General features: G+C 47.1%; 1 protein-coding gene across 15 annotated transcripts in view; it reads right to left on the reverse strand.

The window, feature by feature from the left end:
* LOC119965324 (rap guanine nucleotide exchange factor 6-like) overlaps window positions 1-25,273 on the reverse strand; it is a 498,093-nt gene that overhangs the window by 112,180 nt on the left and 360,640 nt on the right. For all 15 annotated transcript variants that reach the window (XM_038795925.1, XM_038795924.1, XM_038795922.1 and 12 more), the window contains 3 exons: window positions 18,630-18,810; window positions 3,782-3,918; window positions 71-229 (listed from right to left, as the gene is read on the reverse strand). In XM_038795925.1, the coding sequence (XP_038651853.1) occupies window positions 71-229; window positions 3,782-3,918; window positions 18,630-18,810 (477 nt within the window). The remainder of the gene's footprint in view (window positions 1-70; window positions 230-3,781; window positions 3,919-18,629; window positions 18,811-25,273) is intronic.

Genomic DNA, 25,273 nt, shown 5'->3' on the forward strand with positions numbered 1-25,273 from the left:
AAGTGTGGCTAAATTAGAAATTCTCCTGTTAAATTGCAATAATCAATGTGCTCTTGAATCATGCCCTTACCTGACAATCATCTGCTTTGGTCCTAACAATTCCTTTCATATATTGTTTCTCCAAGGATGGGGAAATGCCAAAACTGTTTCCCATGCAAAGTATTTCAGTTCTTCCATGGGAGTCGATGATTTCCACTGAGCCGTTTAGAATAACATACCAGGACTCCAGCTGGAAGGAAAGCAAATGGAATTTGAAGAGAAGATGTGATTTAATATAAGTGCAAGTCACTCAGTTTTATTATAAAATCATAAATTTAAAAGCCTCAAGTATTTCAGAAATCTTTCCTCTGCTACAATGCCCATGACAAACAAGAGAAAGATTTCCGCTCGCTGCTATAAATAGCTTTGCAATAAACATGTTAGTTTTCCACATATTTACCATTTTATGAACAGGATCCTTCCTCAAAATAATTTGAGAAAACAACACATTGAAAATGACTTGTATAGCAATTTTTTGGCTTTTAACAGTCCTAACAAATAAAGTACAAGAGCTTGGAATAATTACTATTACTTGTCTGAAACCCAGTACATTCAAGCCTAGATGAAACTTGACAATGTAAACACCTTTCTCATTTTCCAAAAGAGGGAGTGTCAACATCAACATCTTTGCTAAAAACAAAATAGTCAAGAGATTTATAAAACACTCGAGTATTTAGGAGGTATGCCTCCCAGCGGCCAATTTTAAAATAGTCCTGCTGCACCACTTTGAGATGGCTGCCTACCTTGTACTCAGTGTACGGGAAAATTGATAAAGATAGTAGTTAAGAGGAGTTTTGCATCCCAGGTTTAAGGAATAATAGAAAAATGACAATGAGGGCTTTCAGCTGAGTCATCGACTTATTTGTGAAAGGCTGAATTAACTTGCATTGAAATAAGATCACGGGAACATTTTGGATTGGCAACACCTTGAGCTGCCTTATAATGTGGTCCATAATGTGATCCCTTTGACAAAGGATCATCTGGACTCGAAACATTAGCTCTTTTCTCTCTCCCTACAGATGCTGCCAGACCTGCTGAGATTTTCCAGCATTTTCGCTGGTTATAATGTGAGCCTGTCATCAGCTTTTGCCCTCGGTCTGTTCTGTATTATTTTGAAACAAATCTTTCATTAAAAAAATTCAAATTGCAAATAAAAGTTATGCTCAATTATATAGATGGGGTTCTTATTGAAAATCTTCTACTTATAAAATGCCTACCACAATGAAAACATATCTATTTTGTATCAGAAGTCTCAGGTTTCATTTAATACCAGGATCAGTCTTTAATGGATTTTACCTGCTTCGAGTTCTGAGCTTATCCCCAAAACCCTCAATTCCCTTACTGATGAAAAATCTATCTATTTCAGCCTTGAACATACATAATGACCCACCCTCTACAGCTTTAAAAAAAATTAAATTAAGAGATGTGGGCATCACTGTGGTTAGTCCAGCATTTATTGTCCATCCCTAGTTGCCCTTCAGAAGGTGGTGGTGAATTGTCTTCTTGAACCGCTGCAGTCCTTGAGTTGTAGGTACACCTACTGTGCTGTTAGGGAGGGAGTTCCAGGATGTTGCCCCAGCGACATTGAAGAACCGGCGATATATTTCCAAGTCAGGGTGGTTAGTGACTTGGAGGGTAACCTCCAGGTGGTAGGGTTCCCAAGTATCTGCTGCTGTTGTCCTTCTAGATGGTAGTGATTGTGGGTTTGGAAGGTGCTGTCTAAGGAACCTTGATGCAGTGCATCTTGTAGATGATACACTGCCACAGTGTGCCGTTGGTGGAGGTTTGAATGGTTTGGAAGGGGGTGCAATCAAGCAGGCTGCTTTGTCCTGGATGGTGTTAGCTTCTTGAGTGTTGTTGAATCACACTCATCCAGGCAAGTGGAGAGTATTCGATTACACTCCTGACTTGTGCTTTGTAGATGCTGGATAGGCTTTGGGGGGTGAGGAGATGAGTTACTTGCCGTACGACTCCTAGTCTTTGACCTGCCCTGGTGGCCACAGTATTAATATGGCTAGTCCAGTTCAGTTTCTGATCAATGGTAACCCCAGAATGTTGACTATGGGGGTTTAAGCGATGATAATGCCATTGAATGTCAAGGGGCGATGGTTAGATCCTCACTTTGAGGAAATGGTCATTGCCTGGCACTTGTGTGGCGCAAATGTAACTTGCCACCCCAAGCATGGATATTGTCCAGATCTTGATGAATTTGGACATAGACTGCTTAATTATCTGAGGAGTCGCGAATAATTCTGAAAATTGTGTAGTCATCCACAAACATCCCCACTTCTGACCTTATAATAATAATAATAATAATCTTTATTAGTGTCACAAGTAGGCTTACATACCACTGCAAGGAAGTAACTGTGAAAATCCCCTAGTTGCCACACTCCAGCGCCTGTTTAGTTACACACAGGGAGAATTCAGAATGTCCAATTCACCCAACAGCACATCTTTCGGGACTTGTGGGAGGAAACTGGAGCACCCAGAGGAAACCCACGCAGACACGGGGAGAACGTGCAGACTCTGCACAAACAGTGACCCAAGCCGGAAATCAAACCCAGGTCCCTGGCGCTGTGAAGCAACAGTGCTAACCACTGTGCTACAATGGATGGAAGGTATGACTCCAACCAGCAGAGAGTTTCCCCTGATTCCTATTGGCTCCACTGTAGTTAGGGCTCCTTGATGCCATACTGGGTCAAATGCTGCCTTGATGTCAGGGGCAGTCACTCTTACCTCATCTCTGGCGTTCAGCTCTTTTGTCCATGTTTAAACCAAGGCTGTAATGAGGTCAGGAGGCTAGTGACCTTTGCGGAACCCAAACTGAGCATACACTAGCTCACTGCAGTAAAGAATTCCACAGATTTACTATCCTCTAAGAGAAAAAATGCCTTTTAATCTCAGTCTTAAATGATCGATCCCTTGCTCTAAGATTATGCCGTCTGGTCCTAGACTCTCCCACAAGGGGAAACAACCTGTCAACATCTATCCTGTAAAACTTTCTGAGAATCCTATGTGTCTTAATAAGGTCACCTCTCATTCTTCTAGATTCCAATGAACACAAGCCCAACCTACTTAACTTCGACGCATAAGAAAATCACTCCATATCCAAGATCAACCTAGTGAACCATGTGAAACTCGCTCAGAATCCTGTATGTTTTATTTAGATCACCTTTCATCCAAGTGATCCAAGGTCGGAATCTAACCTGGTCCCAGAGGCAGCAGTGCTAACCACTGAGCCACCGAGCCATCCCATTATTTATTCAGGAATCAAGAGTCAAATACTCTTGGCACACATGGCTATTTGTTTACAAGCAGCAAAACTCAAAACAACAGTCAGTCAAATATTTCAACAGTTTTATATTTATTTTCAACAATTCTTCTAACACCGTGGGTCACAGGGCCCAAGTTTCATACCTCCACTTCACAAAACCCCTAATCTAACCTCCACTGCTGAGAAAAATTGAAGACCAAGCTTATCCCAGAGGGGTGAAGAAAAAACTGAGGAAAGAATCAGAAGTCGACTGCACCCAGGCCACTCCCACTTGGCCCAACTATGTTAATGTAAGCTTGGGAAAAGATTGTCTTAGCCACAGTCAGTCTGTAGCCAAATACGTAGACAAAGATGAGGAAGAAAACAGAAGGAACACTAACATTCCTATGGATAAAATGAAAATATTGTTCTTGTGAAGTCTCATGATCTATAAATATAGAAAACATAACAGATGATTGCAATGGTTACCTCTTTTCCATCATCTGTTATTATGGCTCCTGCATGTTCCACTACTTCAAAGATCATGACTGAGCACAGTTCGCGCCTGACAAACATAGTCATGTTGGCAAAAGCAGGGAGTTGATGCATGAACTCCAACAGTTGTTCTGCAAAATAATACAAACACATTTAGCCTGTGTTACAGCAACGTGTATTAAAAAGAACCACCTTTAGGTCAGTCATGTCAAGAACTTTCTCACTAGTGTCTATCGTACTTACAACCAAAGTGCCGAGAAAACTCAGGTACATTTACAATGGCAGTTTCCAGACTGGGAAATCGAACAACATGCGCCACTGTTCATTATTTACTTTTCAGTCCATTTTTTAAATATTTGTAAACCCTAGATATGAATTAGCATAGAGTGTCTTTCTGGGGAACTAATTCCCTAAGTTTATTTTGCAGTAACCTGCTCACTTCATCTGACAACATCTTTGCAGTGTCAAAGTTTCTTGAGCTTATCATTGGTTTGCTGAACCTTTTAGTCCTTGTGCTGTGGAAGAAAGCTGCTGGAGATTTGTATGCAGTTGGTTGTAATCCTGTGATTCAGAGGTATTTTCAAATTCCAGTTTGAAATATCCACTGATAATTTAAAACATTTCCAAAAGCCTCCCATTTAATCTGTGCCAAACCATTTCATCTTACTATAAAAGTGTTAATTCACAGTTTAAATTTTTAAAATGGGTGAATATTTGATTTAAATCTCATGTCAAGGATCTTTCAGGAAAAGTACAGAAATAAATGTCTGCTACACAGAACACTCGGATTCCTGAGCTACTTTCACCATAAAAACATGTGCATGAAGGCAACTGATTCTAAATGTGTAACATTGGACGGGAGGTTAGACTTTGAACTTGTAATTTCATTCAATTTATTGGAAGGAGGAAGAAATTTAGCCTTCAACACTGCTGTTTCACAGAAAATGGATGTGTGTTGCGGCTTCCTATTTAAACAATGTTGTTCTTGGGTTCAGGCAACACTGGTAAAACAACATTATGTTATCCTGAGAATGTGGTGCTAGGTCTTACCCCAAGAGCTTGTGGTGATGGTACTCCTACAAGAGTGTTAGGTTGAACCCAATGGCAGCTGCATGTCGAATGTCTTGAGTGTTCTTGCGATGTTGATGAATATTCAATCTTACATTTCATTTAAGACCTCTAGATGGGTAAGACATTTTACGGAACCTGGGGGTTGATTTTCCAATTTTGGGCACAATTTTGCACCCAGTCATAGTGAATTCACCAATGGAACACTCCAATATGAAAGTGATACATAAGCAATTGGGAATATTGGTCTCAGGTAACATGTACTTTGTGGATGAGTGATATATTAAAAAGTAAACTGAAACTCTGACTTTGAAAAAGATTAAATGTAGCTGGTAATTGTCCCCTGTATTCACCGCTACTGAAACATTTATACCCTAACATAGAAAACCCATTTTCCTGAGTTCCACATTAACTACCATTTCCTGCACAGAAAAATCAGACTGTTGGCATAGGAAGTCATCACCTACAAATCCCATTTCTTTGCATTCTGACAGACTGCCAGAATTAATTTTTCCTCTGCATCAGCCGTAAGGGTGCTAAATGAAATGAGTATGGCTCAGTCTCAGTGAAATCCCAAAGATTTTCATGTATCTTGGGAGTGCTTAAAGCTAATACTAAGTATCAAAAGTGCAAGTTGTACTTTTCTTCTTGAAAAATACACAAATTTGAATGGGGCAGAAAAATCTCACTGTAGAAGCAATATTATTTTAAAATTTCAAATTTAAAGATAGCTACAATGAAATAATCACAATTTCGATTGAAAGATCATAAGCATTTCACAAACTTGTTTTTTTCTGTGTAGCTCAGCTGCACGGAACAGGTGTTAGGAATGAAAACGGTTTGCAGCTTTGTGAGAACTTAAACCAGTCTTCCAACAATTATACAGACGTTACCTCCTAGTCCAGAAGAGAAAACATCACCAAAAGCTATATTATGCCCTTAATAAATATGATGCAAAATATTCAGGGCTGAATTCTCCGTTTGGGATTGGAACGGAATAGCGTGCGATACACGTTCCCATTGGGGGCGTTATTCGTACCGTGATTCAGGACAAGCAAATTGAAATGAAATGAAATGAAAATCGCTTATTGTCACGAGTAGGCTTCAATGAAGTTACCTAGTCACCACATTCCGGCGCCTGTTCGGGGAGGCTGGTACGGGAATCGAACCATGCTGCTGGCCTACCTTGGTCTGCTTTAAAAGCCAGCGATTTAGCCCAGTGTGCTAAACCAGCTATTATGGTCTGGTAGTGAATTGGAAGCAATTCCCAGCCCAGCGGGCGGCGTAACCACTGGGATCTAAATTAGCGCGAAAGAGCCTGACAAGCTGGAGTTGCTTGTCTGTGGGTTTTCTTTTTTTACTGGGAGGGGTCAGCAGAGGCTTTGGCCTTTTGCCCTCTCGAGTTGGATGCTCTTCAGTGGTTGTTTGCTCACCTGGGAGGAGCTCCAGTACCTAACATCAGAACCTTAAAGAGGTGATAGCTGCAACCAATTGAGTCCCAAAAAAGGGGTATGTAACATCGATAGGTTGGCGTTGAAAGATGGCGAAAGAGGTATTGACCGTGCCTTCTTCATTAAGAGAATCCTTCCAGATTCCTGTGGACTTGGATCCATGGGCGTCCATTGTCTGCAAGGCTTTCCCAGTGCTAATACATTTACGTGACCTTCAAGAATGTTGCTACCTTCATGAAGTTCCTGAAGGTTTTCAAGAAGAGAGACCTCTCACAGTGACCACTCCAAGCAGAGCCTCTCTTTACTCCACCATCATATTGGGACTGCATGGTGACAGTTCACCTCTACAACCCCCCAGGTTCCTGTCATCGATGTGCTCATCTTCCTTGCCAGGCATCTCAATAAAGTTGGGAATTGCACCGAGGTCAAGGATGCCTTTAGGATCTGAACCAGCAAACAGGTCAAGTGGCGTTTAAGACAGATGGTAAAGGAGTAACCCTTCACTATTCCTCCAGCTTTGCTATCGGGATAGCCATGGCTACCTTATCTGAACCAGCCAGCCAAACGTTGTGGAAAAGCTGGTCATGTTGTGGCCAATTGCAGTGCTGTTATCTGAAAGAATTGCAAAAAGGAAGGCTGCAAGTGGACAAGTGCTGCAACCTGTGTGGAGGGGCAGACCATCTCTACAGGACCTGCCCCAAACACGACCGCACTTACGTGCATGCAGCGAAAGCCAAGGAGGGGCAAGCAGACAGAACAGCCAGTGTGACACCGCCAAGGAGTGTCAAATCTCCACCCATAGAATCCTCCTTCGAGCAGGACAGGACAAAGGAGGACACAAAGAGAGACAAGGACAAGGGGAAAGGGAGGCAGCCGACAGCCAAACAGCACTGCCCATGGATCTCCAACCTCTCAGTGGACCAAATCAATGGAGGAACCACCAACAGAAGACCAATTGGCAGCTAGTGAAGACCACCAAAAAGAGGAAGGAGCAAGAAAAAAGGACAAAGCCACACCGCAGATGAGCAGTAAAAGGCAACTTTCATCTGACACAGACGACAGGAGCAGCTGCTCTTCAGAAAAATGACAAGGGGGAACCTACATGAGACGCAGCAAAACTTGAAGGAGTTGGAGGAGACGACATTTGACCTCCAGAGCATTAGAGACTACGAGGAGGCCAGCACACACCAACTCCGACCTCAAAGTGAAGAAGCCAGCATATTCCAGTTCCAGGAAGCAGGAAACTGCAAAACCCTTGAGGGGAAATGATGAGAGATACTTCTTGAATGAAAAGCAATCCAATCGCTCCTTTTATGAATCCCGCATGGGACAGTTCAGGGCAGTTTCATCAGCCTAAAGGTGAGACAACTTGCGAGGACTATGGTTATGCAGGAGCAGACCAAAGACAACAGGTCTGGTAAGCGAGAAATGCTTTAAAATATGGATAAACATGGTGTGCAGGGGGGGGGGGGGGGGGGGGGGGGGCCTGGGTCTGGCAGTGCGCGAGACAGCAGGGATGGGCCACATGTGTCAGGGGTAGCTGGAGTTCACGAGAGAGGGGGGGGGGGTTTGGAGCTTGAGAAACAGGGGGGTGAGAAGAGAGGCCTCCACCAGAAACTCCCCCATTAAAGAGACCCCTCTTAGTGCCGTCCAGACAGGAATGGTGAAATAAATCAGTGCTGTAAAACTCATCTGTGCAATAATAGTACTTTCTGCAGAGAAAAAGTGGAAGTAAGAGCACTCAACTGTCTTAGATCTCGTCCTAGAGCTGTCAATCATAGCTAAATGTTTATAAACATTACAACAGCAGAGTACTTGAGATCCTTGCAAACATGCAGGGAAATGAAACTAAACAACCCAGACAGCTGGCTATGTGCAGGCTGTCAATCACAATCTAGTAAAACCAATTTCCCACTGACGTGAATGAAAGCCTCACAGATCAAAGACCTGAGAGGGTTTAAACCCAGTTTATCTGGTTTTCGCTTTCTCGGAGTTCACAGGTGCTGCTTTCTCTGCCTCAGCTAGCAGGTATATTGCATAAGTGAGTTTCTAACTTCTCTAACTTCCAGGTAATGTGGAATTTTTGGTGGGGATCTCTTTTATGGGATGGTTTCTGGTGGGGGTCTCGCTGGAGAGGAAATCCCTTACAATTCCCACCATACATAAATGTGTACCCAACGCGCGCACAAATCAGGTGATTCATCTCCGGCAGCAGAACATAGTCTCCCAAAGAAACTTGCTCTGTATGTCCACTGCAGTGCTGGTCAATCGGAGTAACAGACCAGTTGGGTCCTAAAGATATAACGCAGACAACCAAGCAAAATTTTGGGGATACTGGTAGGATCTGAAACTGAGTTTATAAAAGGTCACCTCTGAGTACAAGGGCAAAGGCAGTGTAGAACTTTGTAAAACCTTCAGATTAGGATTCCAGGGTGTGACATCGGGGGGTGTGAGGGTTGGAGTCCGTATTTTTGCCTGATCGGCTGAGACATAAATTATTTTGAGAAGCCAAGAATAAACTTGTATTTAATAGTGGCCTTTATAACCGTAGCATGTCCCAAAGCACTTCCCAACCACTTAAGTACTTTGAAGTGTGATTACTGTTTTCAGGTGAGTAAACAGAGCAGCAAATTTGCTCTTAGCGGTAATAAGCCCACAAAGAACTATCAGTTAAATGACCAAACATTCTGTTTTGGTGATGTTGGTTGCAGGATCAACCTTGGTTATGACATTGAGAGAACTCTCCCATTCTTTTTCAAATAGTATCATGGGACTTTTCACCTGAACAACAACTACAGCTTTAACTTAATTAAATGTCCCAAGGTGCTTCACAATAGCATTATAAAAGAAAGTGTGACACCAAGCCATATATTAGTTTAGATTGTCAAAAGTTGGGTCAAAGGAGTAAGTCTTAGAAAATGTCTTAAAGGACTTCCGGTTGCAGCTATGCGGAACTAAGCCGCACGTTCGGCAGCTCCCGCCAGGAAAGGACTTTTGGGCTCTTTTAAGGGCCCCCAGCGGAACTTGCTCGACGGTTCCCGATGTGGGAAGGTGTCTGCAGCAGATCCCCAGTGGTCAATGCTCTTGACCAGGAGTGGGGCCAGCAAAATAGCGGTGGCAGGGCCCAAGAAAAAGCGGGGGAAGAGAATCAAGATGGCGGCCGGCGGAGGCCTGGAGGAATGGAGGCAGTGGGCGCAGGTGCAGCAGGAGACTCTCCAGCGATGTTTTCAGGAGCTAAAGGTGGAGCTGCTAGACTCGCTGAAGGCTAATACGGACAAGCTGCTGGCGACGCAGACAGCCCAGGGGGTGGAGATCCGGGAGCTCCGACAACAAGCCTCCGAAAGAGAGGATGAGGCTGCGGCCCTCGCGGTAAAGGTGGAGATGCACGAGGCGCTCCATAAGAAGTGGCAGGAGCGGTTCGAGGAGATGGAGAACCGGCCGAGGCAGAAACATTTGCGGATCCTGGGCCTCACGGAGGGGCTGGAGGGGTCAGACCTGGGGCCTATGTGGTCATTTTGTTGAACTCGTTGATGGGAGCTGGGTCCTTCCAGGGGCCCCTGGAGCTGGAGAGGGCCCACAGGATACTGGCCAGGAGGCCCAAACCGAATGAGCAGCCACGGGCGGTGCTGGTGCGGTTCCACCGGTTCGTTGACCGAGAGTGCGTGCTTAGGTGGGCCAAGAAGGAGCGGAGCAGCAAGTGGGAGAACAAGGTAGTGCGGATCGACCAGGACTGGAGTGCGGAGGTGGCTAAGCGGAGGGCCGGGTACAACCGGTCGAAGGCGGTGCTCCACAGAAAGAGCGTGAAGTTTGGCATGTTACAGCCGGCGCGTCTGTGGGTCACATTCAAGGACCGGCACTTTTATTTTGAGTCCCTGGAGGAGGCGTGGGCCTTTGTGCAGGCCGAGAAGTTGAACTCTGACTGAGGGTCTGGGGTTTGTAAATAACTGTGTTAACTTTTGGTGGGAAGGTCTCTGTGTTATGCTGTTTTAAGCTAGTTGTGTGTTGGTTCTTGGGCGGGTGGGGTGTTGCGGGGGCAGGGTTGGGCAGAGGGAAAGCGCGGGCTTTTCTTCTGTTTCCCGCGCTGGGGGTGGATGGGGGCGGGGTTGGAGCTGAGAAGCGCGGGCTTTTTTCCCGCGCGAGAGCGGGAGGGGAAGGGGGAGGAGGAGGGTCTGCTGATGGGTCTGGGGGAGGAGAAGTAGTCCCACGTTGGGGGGGGGGGGTCAGAGGTGTGGCGGGGGCTGCCGGGGTCAGCAGAAGTTAGCTGGCTCACGGGAGTGCTATTGAGGGAGTAACGCGGCTGGGAGGGGTCCTAGCCTGGGGGGGTACCGGGTTGCTGCTGAAATGGCCAGGAAGGAGCTGGAGTATGCGGGGACGGTGCGGGGGGGTTTGCCGCCGTGGGGCACGGGCCGAGCGGGGAACGCTGGCCTGGGGCGGGCAGGGGACGGGTTATGGCTAGTCGGCAGGGGAGGGGGGTAGGGAGCCCTCTGATCCGGCTGATAACTTGGAATGTGAGGGGGCTGAATGGGCCGGTTAAACGGGCCCGGGTGTTTACGCACCTGAAGGCAGACGTGGCTATGCTCCAGGAGACGCACCTGAAGGTGGCGGACCAGGTTAGACTGAGGAAGGCCTGGGTAGGCCAGGTATTTCATTCGGGGCTGGATGCAAACAAATCGGGGGTGGCGATTCTGTTGGGAAAAAGGGTGTCGTTTGAGGCGTCAAAGGTGGTGGTTGACAGTGGAGGGAGGTACGTGATGGTGAGTGGCAAGCTGCAAGGGGAGCGGGTGGTGCTGGTGAATGGCTATGCCCCAAATTGGGATGATGCGGGTTTTATGCGGCGCATGTTGGGCCGCATTCCGGATCTAAAGTTGGGGGGCCTGATACTGGGGGGGGACTTTAATACAGTGCTGGATCCCCCACTGGATCGATCCATGTCCAGGACGGGCAGGAGGCCTGCAGCGGCTAAGGTTTGAGGGGGTTTATGGACCAGATGGGAGGGGTGGATCCTTGGAGGTTCGCGAGGCCGAGGGCCAGGGAGTATTCTTTTTTTCCCCACGTGCATAAGGCCTATTCCCGGATCGATTTTTTTGTCCTGAGCAGGGGGCTGATTTTGAGGGTGGAGGATGCCGAGTATTCGGCTATAGTCATTTCGGACCATGCCCCGCACTGGGGAGACCTTGAGCTGGGGGAGGAGAGGGACCAGCGCCTACTCTGGCTCCTGGCGGATGAGACGGTGGGCGGGCAGGTTCGGGGGTCTATCAAGAGGTACTTAGAGGCCAATGATAATGGGGAGGTCCGGGTGGGGACGGTTTGGGAGGCATTGAAGGCGATGATTAGAGGGGAGTTGATTTCCACCCGAGCCCATAGGGAGAGGGGAGAGAAAAGAGAGGAGGAGAGGTTGGTGGGGGAGATGGTGAGGGTGGACAGGAGATACGCGGAGGCTCCGGAGGAGGGACTGTTGAGGGAGCGACGTAACCTTCAGGCCAAGTTCGACTTGTTGACCACCGGAGAGGCGGAAGCTCAGTGGAGGAAGGCACAGTGAGCGGTGTACGAATATGGGGAGAAGGCGAGTAGGATGCTGGCGCATCAGCTACGTAAGCGAGACGTGGCCAGGGAGATTGGTGGAGTGACGGATAGGGGAGGTAATGTGGTGCAAAGGGGGGTGGACATTAATGGGATCTTCAGGGACTTTTATGGGGAATTGTATCAGTCCGAGCCCCCAGTGGGGGGGGGGGGGGGCTTTTTGGATAGGCTGGGATTTCGGAAGGTGGAGGAGGGACAGGTGGAGGGGCTGGGGGCGCCGATTGAGCTGGAGGAGCTGGTCAAAGGGATAGGCAGCATGCAGTTGGGGAAGGCGCCGGGGCCGGATGGGTTTCCGGTTGAATTTTACAAAATGTATGCGTACCTGTTGGGCCCCCTGTTGGTGAGGACCTTTAACGAGGCAAGGAAGGGGGGGCTTTGCCCCCGACTATGTCACAGGCGCTCATTTCCTTGATCCTTAAACAGGACAAGGACCCCCTGCAGTGTGGATCACATACGCCGATCTCGTTATTAAATGTGGATGCCAAGCTGTTGGCGAAGATCTTGGCCACAAGGATAGAGGACTGTGTGCCGGGGGTCATTTATGAGGACCAGACAGGGTTTGTGAAGGGAAGGCAGCTGAACACCAATATACGTAGGCTTCTGAATGTTATAATGATGCCGGTGGTAGAAGGGGAGGTGGAGATAGTGGTAGCATTAGACCTGGACAAGGCCTTTGATAGGGTTGAGTGGGGGTACCTGTGGGAGGTGCTGGAAAGGTTTGGGTTCGGGGAGGGGTTTGTCAGGTGGGTGAGGCTGTTATATGAGGCCCCGATGGCGAGCGTAGCCACGAATAGGAGATCGGAGTACTTTTGGTTGTACCGGGGGGACGAGGCAGGGGTGTCCCCTGTCCCCTTTGCATTGGCAATTGAGCCCCTGGCCATGGCGTTGAGGGAGACGAGGAATTGGAGGGGTCTGGTGCAGGGTGGGGAGGAGCACCGAGTGTCATTATACGCAGGTGACTTGTTGCTTTATGTGGCGGACCCAGTGGGGGGAATGCCGGAGGTGATGCAGATCCTTAGGGAATTTGGGGGCTTTTCTGGGTACAAACTCAACCTGGGTAAGAGTGAGCTGTTCGTCGTGCACCCGGGGGATCAAGAGGCGGGGATTGATAGGCTCCCGCTGAAAAGGGCGGGGAGGAGCTTTCGGTACCTGGGAGTCCAGGTGGCTAGGAGCTGGGGGGCCCTTCACAAGCTTAACCTCACTAGGCTGGTGGAGAAAATGGAGGAGTTTAAAAGATGGGACATGTTGCCGCTGTCGCTGGCGGGTAGGGTGCAGTCCGTCAAGATGACGGTGCTCCCAAGGTTTTTGTTTCTGTTCCAGTGCCTCCCCATCCTTATCCCAAAGGCCTTTTTTGGAGGGTCAACAGGAGTATTACGGGATTTGTATGGGCGCATGGGACTCCGAGGGTGAGAAGGGTGTTTTTGGAGCGGGGCAGGGATAGGGGGAGGGCTGGCGCTGCCCAACCTCTGTGGGTACTACTGGGCTGCCAACGCAGCGATGGTGCGTAAGTGGGTAATGGACGGGGAAGGGGGAGCATGGAAGAGGATGGCTTCCTGTGTGGATACGAGCCTGGAGGCCCTGGTAACGGCGCCGTTGCCGCTCCCTCCAACGAGGTATACCACGAGCCCGGTGGTGGCGGCTACCCTCAAAATTTGGGGGCAATGGAGACGGCATGGGGGGGGGGGGGGGGCTCGATGGAGTCCCCGATACGGGGGAACCACCGGTTTGTACCAGGGAGCATTGATGGCGGGTTTCTTGGCCGGCACAGGGTAGGTATTAGGAGGTTGAGGGACCTGTTTGTGGATGGGAGGTTTGCGAGCCTGGGTGAGTTAGAGGGGAAGTTTGGGCTCCCCCCCCGGGGAACATGTTTAGGTACATGCAGGTTAGGGCGTTTGCCAGGCAGCAGGTGGAGGGGTTTCCTCTGCTGCCCCCACGTGGGGTACGGGACAGGGTGCTCTCGGGGGTGTGGGTTGGAGGGGGGAGGATTTCGGACGTGTACCACGTCTTGCAGGAGGCGGATGAGGCCTCGGTGGAGGAGCTGAAGGGTAAATGGGAAGAGGAGCTGAGTGAGGAGATTGAGGAGTGGACGTGGGCGGATGCCCTGGAAAGAGTGAATTCCTCCTCTTCCTGTGCGAGGCTTAGACTCATACAGTTCAAGGTGCTGCATAGGGCCCACATGACCGGGACGAGGATGAGTAGGTTTTTCGGGGGCGAAGACAGGTGTGCTAGGTGCTCGGGGAGCCCAGCGAACCACGCCCATATGTTCTGGGCATGCCCAGCGCTGGGGGAGTTTTGGAAGGGGGTAGCAAGGACGGTGTTGAGGGTGGTAGGATCCAGGGTCAAGCCAGGCTGGGGACTCGCAATTTTTGGGGTTGCAGTGGAGTCGGGAGTGCAGGAGGCGAAAGAGGCCGGTGTTCTGGCCTTTGCGTCCCTAGTAGCCCGGCGGAGGATCTTGCTTCAATGGAAGGATGCGAGGCCCCCAAGCGTGGAGGCCTGGATCAATGACATGGCGGGGTTCATTAAATTGGAGAAGTGAAATTTGCCCTGAGGGGATCAGTACAGGGGTTCTTTAGGCGGTGGCAGCCTTTCCTGGACTTCCTGGCAGAACTGTAGGAAAATAGGCCAGCAGCAGAAGCAACCCGGGGGGGGGGGGGGGGGGGGGGGGGGGTTTGTTTCGGGGGAAGGGAGAAATGTGTATGTGTGTTTATTGAATATGCCGGGTGTTTATCTATTTCTTCTTTTTGTAGTTACTGGGGGGGGGTTAGTGTGTTTTTCTTTTGGTTGTTGTTAATACTGGTTTCTTGTTGTTATTTTCTGTTTTTGATATGTTTTGGAAAATCTCAATAAAAATCATTTTAAAAAAAAGAAAATGTCTTAAAGGAGGAAAGCAAATGAGAGAGGTGGACAGGTGTTGGAACTGAATTCAAGAGTTTTGAGCCCAAGCAACTGAATGCATGGCTATCAATGGAGGAGCAATTGTAAGAGACCGTAATTAAAGAAACACAAGATGTCTCAGAGGGTTGTGGGGCTGGAGGAGATTACAGAGATAGGCAGGGGCAAGGCTAAAAGGGATTTGAAAACAGGATAAGAATTTCAAAACCAAAACATTGCTTGAACAGGAGCCAACATAGGTCAATGAGTACAGGAATTATAGGGGAACAGGACTTGCCAAGATTCAAGGCACAGGCAGAGTTTTGGATGATCTCAAGTTTGGAGTGGGTAAGATGTGAGTGACCAAGATGCGAGTGACCAGGAATGCACTGGAACAATTGAGTCTAGAGCAATGATGGGCAACCTAGGCTAGTGAGTGAACCATGAAATACCCTCCTTCATCTCAGTGGGCCACAAGATTGAAATGAGGTTTGTTCACTAATCATGGCTCCGTGAATAAAATTAAATACATTTAATACACGTTGAATATTTTATAATGAGTTACAGAAAAGGCTTAATCACATATATTCATGGAACTATCATAAACTTCAACGAGTATAAACAAAAGAAATATTGACACTTTGGAAGCAGAGAGAGTGCATGGCTCTCACAGTCAATGTGTGTAATCAGTGTGCACCTGTCTTCACATGCTTATCACCCAACTTCAGTCATAACAGTAGCGAAAACAATATGCAGATGCAAATCAGCAGAATATGACAACCAAATGTATCGGCAATGAACAACAAAGTGGTTCGTGGGTTGCACTCAGAACCCCGGGCCGCAGTTTGTCCACCACTGGTCTAGAGATAAGAATGGCATAAAACATGGAAACAAATAAAGAACATACAATGCCTCAGTTGTTACTCTGAAGCAAATTTACAATTTCCACAGCAATATTTGAACAAGAGGAGAATTGAACAAAAAAAGTACTCATGCATTCCCTGAATATCACTGATGCATCAGCCTAGACTGTGCTTAAATCTCTGGGGCGGGATTCTCCGTTGGATGACGCCGAAATCGGCAAATGCGATTGGGCGAGAATAGGCTCCGACGCTAAAATCGCAGCGGGCACTGATTTGACGCCACATCGCAATTCACCATCTCCTCGACAGCAGCGTCAATGCCAACTGGAAATCACGCACAGTAAACACAGTTTGCATATCATTAGCAGGCCTGAGCCAGTATTCTCCAGGGCCTCTGCGATGCTTCACCACCACCTGGGCCGATTTCCCGACGGCACGGTTCACTTGTGCTTTTCAAAATCATGAAAACGGAATCGTGACTGTCGAGGGAGAGAGAGGGGGTACGGAAAGTGTCCAACATCACCATAGTCTGCTGTTAGTTATGCCACTGGCCAGGGAGTTTCTGACAGGGGGAGTAGTGGGGATGGCAGGAGGTGGGCTGTGGGATCGGGGTGGACAGACATGGAACACCATAGCCGCAGCCGGAAAGGCAGCCGTGCATGCCGTTGACAGCCCACTGCGAATTTAGGGCCACGGGTCATATGGGCTTCCCTCCAGGCCGCCCCCATAGGTGGCCCCTGGCCGCAGCTCACCATCAGCTGTATGGGCGCGCTCCAGCACAACCAGTCGCATCTTGTTGGCTGGAATGTGTGTGTGTTGGGATTGTAATGTGTATACGCGGCTGCAGCTTGTCAGCCTCCCGAGTGTCAATCACGGACCCGGCAAATCAGGAACCGTTTTTTATTGATATCGATTGTGTTCCACGTGGCGCCGGTGCTAGCTCCTCCACCGTTGCTGAATCAATCCCGATTCGACGCCAGTTTTACTGTCATGGAAGTCCACGAATTCTGCATCGGTGTCAACACTTAGTCTCAGAAAAGGGAATCCTGCCTGTGATGTGGGATTTGAACCCATTTAACTCAGACAAGAATGTTACAACTGAGTCAAAGCTGACATTTGTAAATAGTTGGAATGAAGAGCTATGAATGAATACTACACATACAATCTTTTTAAGTACATCAATTTTAAAAGGAACAAAATATTTCAAAATCTGATGATGCTGGTAATCTGTAATGAAGATAGAAATAAAGTTGGAAATACACAAGTCAGACAACATTCGGTAAATTTTGAAGTCATTAATATTTCTGGTGTACATCTTGTATCAAAACTAAAAGGGTTTAGTATGATTTGAAAAATAGAGGGTAAAATCAAATATTGCAACAAAGAAGGAGCCAATGGGGCTGTTACCTGAAAACTGTTTAATAGAATAATAATAATAATCTTTATTGTCACAAGTAGGCTTACATTAACACTGCAATGAAGTTACTGTGAAAAGCCCCGAATCGCCACATTCTGATGGCGAACTCAGAATGTCCAAATTACTTAACTGCATGTCTTTCGGGACTTTTGGGAGGAAACCGGAGCACCCAGAGGAAATACACGCAGACACGGAGAACGTGCAGATGCCGCACAGGAGTGCCCCAACCCAGGAATCGAACCTGGGACCCTGGCGCTGTGAAGCTACATTGCTAACCACTGTACTTATAATAGCCAGTAAAATTATGGAAAGACATTAAAAGAACACACAAATATCCAGAAGAGAACACAAAAAGTACAAGAAAATTAGGAAAGTGAAGTATTATGGACAGTAAGTGCCTAAAACAGGTCTATAGGTATCCTGCCTCTCTCATAGCCCTGACAATCAGCTTGCTCTAATCTTAGTACAGATATATTGATGGTTGGCTTAAATTTCCACTTCCAGAAAGCATTAGGCCTATTTATGATAAATCAAGGTTGTAGTGATGTTCATAGGACCCCTTTGCAACTGTTCAGAACACAGGAGTTGAGCTTGGAATGCAAACACTCCAACCAATGGTTACAGGTGTTTCAATGCAGAAACAGCTAGACAATGTTAAAAACGGTGGGGGAATTCTTTGGAGCTATAAAGTGCAGGTGTACTCTTCCTTGTTCCACAAAAATGCATTGGGCTGTTGCTTCCCTTGACTCGGCGTAACCTTCCCCTGCCTTTCAAAGCAATTCTTACTTTTTGCAAGCCACTGCTGGCCTCCCAGTGAGCCAAAATTCCTCAAGCCCAAGTGCAGTGAGTTGCATCATGATGACAATCTGCAGGAATGAGCAAACAACCGGCACACTACACTAACCCAAAAGTCAAAATTGATTCCAGAAAGAGAAAAATGTCAACGTTAAGGGCAGAGGTGGCCGCAACCCCTTCCTTACCAGCACTGTGGTCTGACAATGGATCAAGATTTAAAATATTTCCCTGCCCTCAGGTCTTTGGACATTAACCTACCTACCTACCTACATGACCAAAACCCTTTAATGGAAAGAAAATGAAAGCATACAAGATTAAGTCTCTAGTCACTGAAATCAACATTCAGATCTTGCAGAAGAGTGCCTGTAAGAAACTAAAATACTTGTTCTTATTGTTTGTTGAATGAACTGCAGGATGCAAACAATAGCAAGTTCGGCCTGGAGTGCTTTAACTCCAAGAAAACCCAGACAGTTCTCAAAGTTTATGTTTGTAATCAAGTCACTGTATTTGTTGACACACTAGCATGTTACTTCAGTAAAAATAAGCAGCAAGCACAAAACGATGCAACATTGCTACGAGACCAACCATCTGGGTGGGCTCACTAAAAATAACAATCAGATTCAACATGATTCAGCTATTCTATTCTAGAAAGTTTGTGGACATTTCGACTTCTCTGAACTAAAATTCAGCACAATCTTAATGAAAACGGAGCATCAAAAAGGCAAAATGCATAGGAGTGGGAATCACGGCGGGTTAAAATGGAAGATAGGAGAATAAGAAATGTTCTTAAAACATACCAATATCATCATCAGTTCGGTCTGCTGGATCCTTCTCCAAACACTCCCTAACAACATCCCTGCCCATCAGTGGATCAGATGCTCGGTCAATGTCCTCTTCATCTTCTTCCTCTTCTTCAGAGTCTACAGCTGTTTCTGGAAGCCCAGTAAGATCCACATCCCCCATTTCACTCTCTGTAGCCTGCAGCAAGAAATACTTTTTATGTTAATAATTTGCAACTGTATCAGTGTACCGTAAAAATACATTTCTCTGAAGAATTGTTCTGAAATGATTCATTGCTGGTTTTGCCTTTAGCTATATATTTTTACTCACATAAATCAAAATACTAATTTTATAAATTACAAATGCCACCATTATAATGGTATTAAATGATTTTACCACTCAAAAGACAAGTATCTATCTGAGATATTTATAACCTCTGAAAACAAAAAAAAAATCAAATACTTATTAACCTGCAGTGAAATTAAAACAGGATTGCACAGAAGTATCATAAATTTTAAACATAATGACTGAACTTGGGAATTCTAGTTTTAAACCGAGCTGAGTTTACAAGTTTTCAACTTGAAGTAGTGGTGCAGTGGTAATATCACTGAACTAGACATCCAGGGGCCTGGGCTAATGCTCTATGGAATGGGTTTAATTCTCACCATGGCACCTAAATATGGAATCAAAAAGCTAGTTATGGTAATTGTGAACAGAAAACCATTGTCGATTGCCGTAAAAACCCACCTGGTTCACTGGTGTCCCAGACACCACCATCACCATCCCTGTGACGCTGACAGGGCAGACCCAGCAGAGGTGGCAGCATTGTGGTATAGTCGAGCAGGCGTTCTCAACATCGACTCCGGGTCACATTAAGTCTTGTGGCATTTGGTCATGCTGAATGTAGGAATTTCAGATGTATTGTATAACAGGCTTTTGGTGAAGTAAGGGTAAAAAGCCTTGGTTAGAGTGTGTTTTTTTTAAATTTTAGAATACCCAATTCATTTTTTCCAATTAAGGGGCAATTTAGCGTGGCCAATTCACCTACCCTGCACATCTTTGTGTTGTGGGGCGAAACCCACGTAAACACGGGGGGAACGTGCAAACTCCACACAGACAGTGACCCAGAGCCGGGATCGAACCTGGGACCTCGGCGCCGTGAGGCAGCAGAGCTCACCCACTATGCCGGGTTAGAGTGTGTTTGATTGCTGATATCATGTTTTGAAAGATTCTTAGTTTGAAAGACAAGAAAGCTTTTGGGAGCCAAAGTGCAATTAACAATTGCAACAAGCTGAGCCTGATGCAAATTTGTATTGATTAAGGGATTCCCTGGGGAATTAGTTTCCAGCTTTATGAGATATCATTGCTGGGTGGAGCTAAGGCATCAGGCTTTTTGAGAAAGCATTTTCAGTTCAGTTCTGATCTGGCTGAAGCTGTGTGCACAGTGAAACAGTTCTGCTCTCACAAAGTTAGTTAGAAGAGATTAACTGTATTTAAAGCAGTGCAGACTTGTCCGAGGACAAGGGGGAGCTGATCAAGCCAGTTGAAACAGTTTTTGAAGACATACAGCCAGAGTTTCTGCATGGATCTGACTGGAGTTAGATCTTTTTTGCAAAGCAATGTCAAAAGATCTCTTTCTCAAAGAATAACTGTGTAAAGATGATGTGGAAATCTATTGTCAACTTGTCGGACTACACCCTTCAACCAGACGAAATCGAAGTCCTCAGCAAAGGTCTCAATTTCTGCACCAACACCAAATGGACCCAATCAGTCTCGTGGCAGACACGGAGGAATTCATCAAGCGAATGAGGCTCCGGGAATTCTTCCACAGACCCCAAGAGGCCAACAGCGAACCCAAGGAGACTACCAATAAACCAGAACAGCAGGCCGAGAGATCTGCGGTGCGGCAACCAAAGAGGGAAGAGTCGAATTGGACCCCTCCGGAAGGCCGCTGCTCTAGACTCGACATGTATGCTCAAGCCGTCAGGAGTCGCGTCAATGCCAGATTCATCAGTCGCATTCACAAGACAGCCCCAAACGTCACCCAAGCACAACGCAATCCGTGCTCTCAAGACCAACCACAACATCGTCATCAAACCAGCAAAGGAGGGGCCACCGTCATACTGAATAGAACGGACTACAGTAAAGAAGTATACCGACAACTCAACAACCAGGAACACTACAGACAGTTACCCGCAGGTCAGACCAAGGAACACATCCGCCAACTCAACAGACTGATCAAGACCTTGGATCCAGACCTTCAGAGCACCCTACGTGCTCTCATCCCACGTACTCCTCTACTGCCTCCCGAAAATACACAAGGCCAACACACCAGGCCGTCTTAGCGTTTCAGGCAATGGGACCCTGTGTGGGAACCTCACTGGCTATATCGAGGGCATCTTGAAACCTATCGTACAAGGTACGCCCAGCTTCTGTCGCGACACGACGGACTTCCTACGGAAACTCAGCACCCATGGACCAGTTGAACCAGGAACATTCCTTGTCACAATGGACGTCTCGGCACTCTACACCAGTATCCCCCATGACGACGGCATTGCTGCAACAGCTTCAGTACTCAACACCGACAACTGCCAATCTCCAGACGCAATTCTGCAACTCATCCGCTTCATTCTGGATCACAACGTCTTCACCTTCGACAAGTTCTTCATCCAGACGCACGAACAGCCATGGGGTCCAAATTCGCACCTCAATACGCCAACATCTTCATGCACAAGTTTGAACAAGGCCTCCTCACCGCACAGGATCTTCAACCGAAGTTATACACCAGATACATCGATGACATTTTTGTCCTTTGGACCCACGGCGAAGAATCACTAAAACGACTACACGATTACATCAATAAGTTCCATCCTACCATCAGACTCACCATGGACTACTCTCCAAAATCAGTTGCATTCTTGGACACACTCATCTCCATCAAGGGCGGTCACCTCAGCACTTCGCTTTACCGCACGCCCACGGATAACCTCATGATGCTCCACTTCTCCAGCTTCCACTCTAAACATATTAAAGAATCCATCCCCTATGGACAAGCCCTCCATATACACAGGATCTGCTCAGACAAGAAGGAGTGTAACAGACATCTACAGACGCTGAAGGATGCCCTCGTACGAACGGGATATGGCGCTCGACTCCTCGATCGACTGTTCCAACGCGCCACAGCAAAACACCGCACCAACATCCTCAGAGGACAAACACGGGACACAACGAAAGAGTACCCTTCGTCGTCCAGTACTTTCCCGGAGCGGAGCAACTATGACATCTTTCTCGCAGCCTTCAACACGTCATCGATGAAGATGAACATCTTGCCGAGGTCATCCCCACCACTTGCCTTCAAACAACCGCGCAACCTCAAACAAACCATTGTTTGCCGCAAACTACCCAGCCTTCAGAACAGCGACCACGACACCACACAACCCTGCCATGGCAATCTCTGCAAGATGTGCCAGATCATCGACACAGATACCACTATGACACGTGACAACACCACCCATCAGGTACGCGATACATACTCGTGCGACTCAGCCAACGTTGTCTACCTCATACGCTGCAGGAAAGGATGTCCCGAAGCGTGGTACGTTGGCGAGGCCATGCAGACACTGCGACAATGAATGAACGGACATCGCGTGACAATCACCAGGCAGGAATGTTCCCTTACAGTCGGGGAACACTTCAGCAGTCAAAGGCATTCAGCCTCTGATCTCCGGGTAAGCATTCTCCAAGGCGGCCTACAGGACACGCAACAACACAGAATCGCCGAGCAGAAACTTATAGCCAAGTTCCGCACACGAGTGCGGTCCCAACCGGGACCTGGGATTCATGTTGCATTACATTCCTCCCCCACCACCTGGCCTGGGCTTGCGAAATCCGACCAAATGTCCTGGCTAGAGACAATTCACACCTCTTTAACCTGGGGTTACACCTATCTTTGGATCTGTAAAGATTTAATTACCTGCAAATGCTCACATTCTAAGCATTGTCTGGCATCTTTGAATTTGTCTATATATCTGTTTCTGGAACATACCTCTTCATTTACCCGAGAAAGGAGCAGTGCTCCGAAAGCTGCTGTTTGAAACAAACATGTTGGACTTTAACCTGGTGTTGTAAGACTTCTTACAGCGTAAAGATGGTATTCCTCTGTGCCACTGGTATTTAAGTTGGATTGAGAGCCGAGATTTTTTTGTTGTTGTTTAAGTGAGAATAAAAATAGCAATTAAGGGTATTGCATTCACTGTATTGAGTAGTATTGCTTATGGGGTAATTGTGAGCTATTTTCTGGTGTAATGTTAAAGATTTCAATACCATGCAATCACACCTGGAGCAAAGAATCCTTTCCTCATAGTCATATAAAATAAAAATATTACGGTTTCGGTCCAGTACCCTAGCCACTGTTGGGGTCTGGTCTGGGGGCGTAATAAGGTCAAATATAGGCATGGAAACCTCCTGATTACCATCTATCACCTTCCATCAGCTGATGAAGCGGTCCTCCTACATGTTGAACATGACTTGGAGGAAGCAAGGGTGCAGAATGTATTCTAGCTGGGGGGACAATGTTCTTCACCAGGTGTGGCTCAGTATCACTGCTAGTGACTTAGCTGGCTGAGTCTTAAAGGACATAGCTGCTCGAGTCGGTCTGCGACAGGTGGTGAGGAAACCGACAGGGGGAAAAACCAATTTGCCTGCCACAAATGCACCTCCCTATGACAGTATTGGGAGGAGTGACCACCACACAGTCCTTGTGGAGAAAAAGGGTAGCACGGTAGCATAGTGGTTAGCACAGTTGCTTCACAGCTCCAGGGTCATAGGTTCGATTTCCGGCTTGGGTCACTATCTGTGCGGAGTCTGCACGTTCTCCCCGTGTTTGCGTGGGTTTCCTCCAGGTGCTCCGGTTTCCTCCCACAATCCAAACATATACAGGTTAGGTGGATTGGCCCCTCGTGTCCAAAAAAAGTTAGGTGGGGTTACTGGGTTGCAGGGATAGGGTGGAAGTGTGGGCTTAAGTGGGGTGCCCTTTCCAGGGGCCGGTGCAGACTCTATGGGCCGGATGACCTCCTTCTACACTGTAAATTCTATGATTTAAATGATGATAGCACTACCATTCAAATAGATGCAACTCAAATCTGGGCATCCATGTGGTGCTGTAGGCCATCAGCAGTAACAGAACTGTATATAACCGCAATTTGTAACTCCATATTCCCCACTCTACCATTACCACCAAGCAAAGGGGATTAATCTGGTTTAATGAAAAAATACAAAGGGGTTGACCAGGAGCAGCAGCAGGTGAATATAGAATTAAAATTTAGTTGTCAACCTGATGAAGTTACAACACAGGTCTATTTGCATGCCAAAAACATGCGATGGACAGAGCTAAGCAACCCCAGAACTAACAGATTGGATGCAAGCTCTGCAGTCATGAATGCTCGTGGACAATTATGTAACTAACTAGAGGAGACACCACAAATATCCCAACCCTTGATGATGGGGGAGCTCAGCATACCCGTGCACAAGACAAGACATCTCTACCAATCTTCAGCCAGGAGTGCAGAGTGGATGATCCATCCCGGCCTCATCCTGAGGTCCCCAACATCACAGATACCAGTCTTCGTCCAATTCAACTTATTCCATGTGATCTCAAGAAACAGCTGAAGACACTGGATGTCTGCAAAGGCTATGGGCCCTGCCAACATTCTCACAATTGTCCTGAAGACTTGTGTGCTAGAACGAGCTGTGCACTTGATCAAGTGGTTCCAGTACACCTACAACATTGGTATCTACCTGGCAATGTGGAAAGTTGCCCAGATATGTCCCGTCCTCAATAAGCAGGACAAACCCAATCAGCCGAATTACCACCCAATCAATCCACTCTCAATCAGCGAAGCGATGGAAAAGGTCATCAACAATGCTACAAAGTGGCACTTACACAGAAACAACCTCCTCACTGACACTTAGTTTGGGTTCTGCCAAAGCCACTCAGCTCCTGGGCTCATTAATCTTAGTTCTAATGTGGACAAAAGAGCTGGACTCAAAAGGCAAGTCATCATGGCCGCATTTGACCAAGTGTGACAACAAAGGGCCCTAGCAAAAATGGCGTCAAGGGGAAAACTCTCGACTAGTTAGATTCATTTATATGGCTGGTCCAGTTCAGTTCCTAATCAATGGTGGTCCCCTGCCCACCAAAGATGATGGGGTTCTCTTTTATTGGAGATGGTCACTGCCTGGTATTTGTGTGGCATGAATGTTATTTACCAACTAGCAGCCCAAGACCAAATATTATCCAGGTCTTGCTGCAGATGGACATCGACTGCTTCAGTATTTGAGGAACAATGAACGATGTCCAATTGTCCAACCATCCCCACTTCTGACCTTAAGATGAAGGGAAAGTCATTGACGGAGCAGCCAAAGAGGGCTGGGCCATGTTCCAGGTCAGAGATGAATGCCATCCAACAACCACAGCCATCTTTCTTTGTGCTAGGTAGGACTCTGACTACTGGAGAGTTTTCCTCCAGATTCCCACTGACTCTAGGTTTGCTACAGTTCCTTGACGTGACACTCAGCCAAAAGCTGCTTTGATGTCAAGGGCAGTCACTCTCGAGTTCAGGTCTTTTTTCTGTATTCGGATCAATGATATAATGAGGTCAGG

This window comes from Scyliorhinus canicula, chromosome 4 (assembly GCF_902713615.1).
Source record: "Scyliorhinus canicula chromosome 4, sScyCan1.1, whole genome shotgun sequence".
In the NCBI taxonomy this organism is placed as follows: Eukaryota; Metazoa; Chordata; class Chondrichthyes; order Carcharhiniformes; family Scyliorhinidae; genus Scyliorhinus; species Scyliorhinus canicula.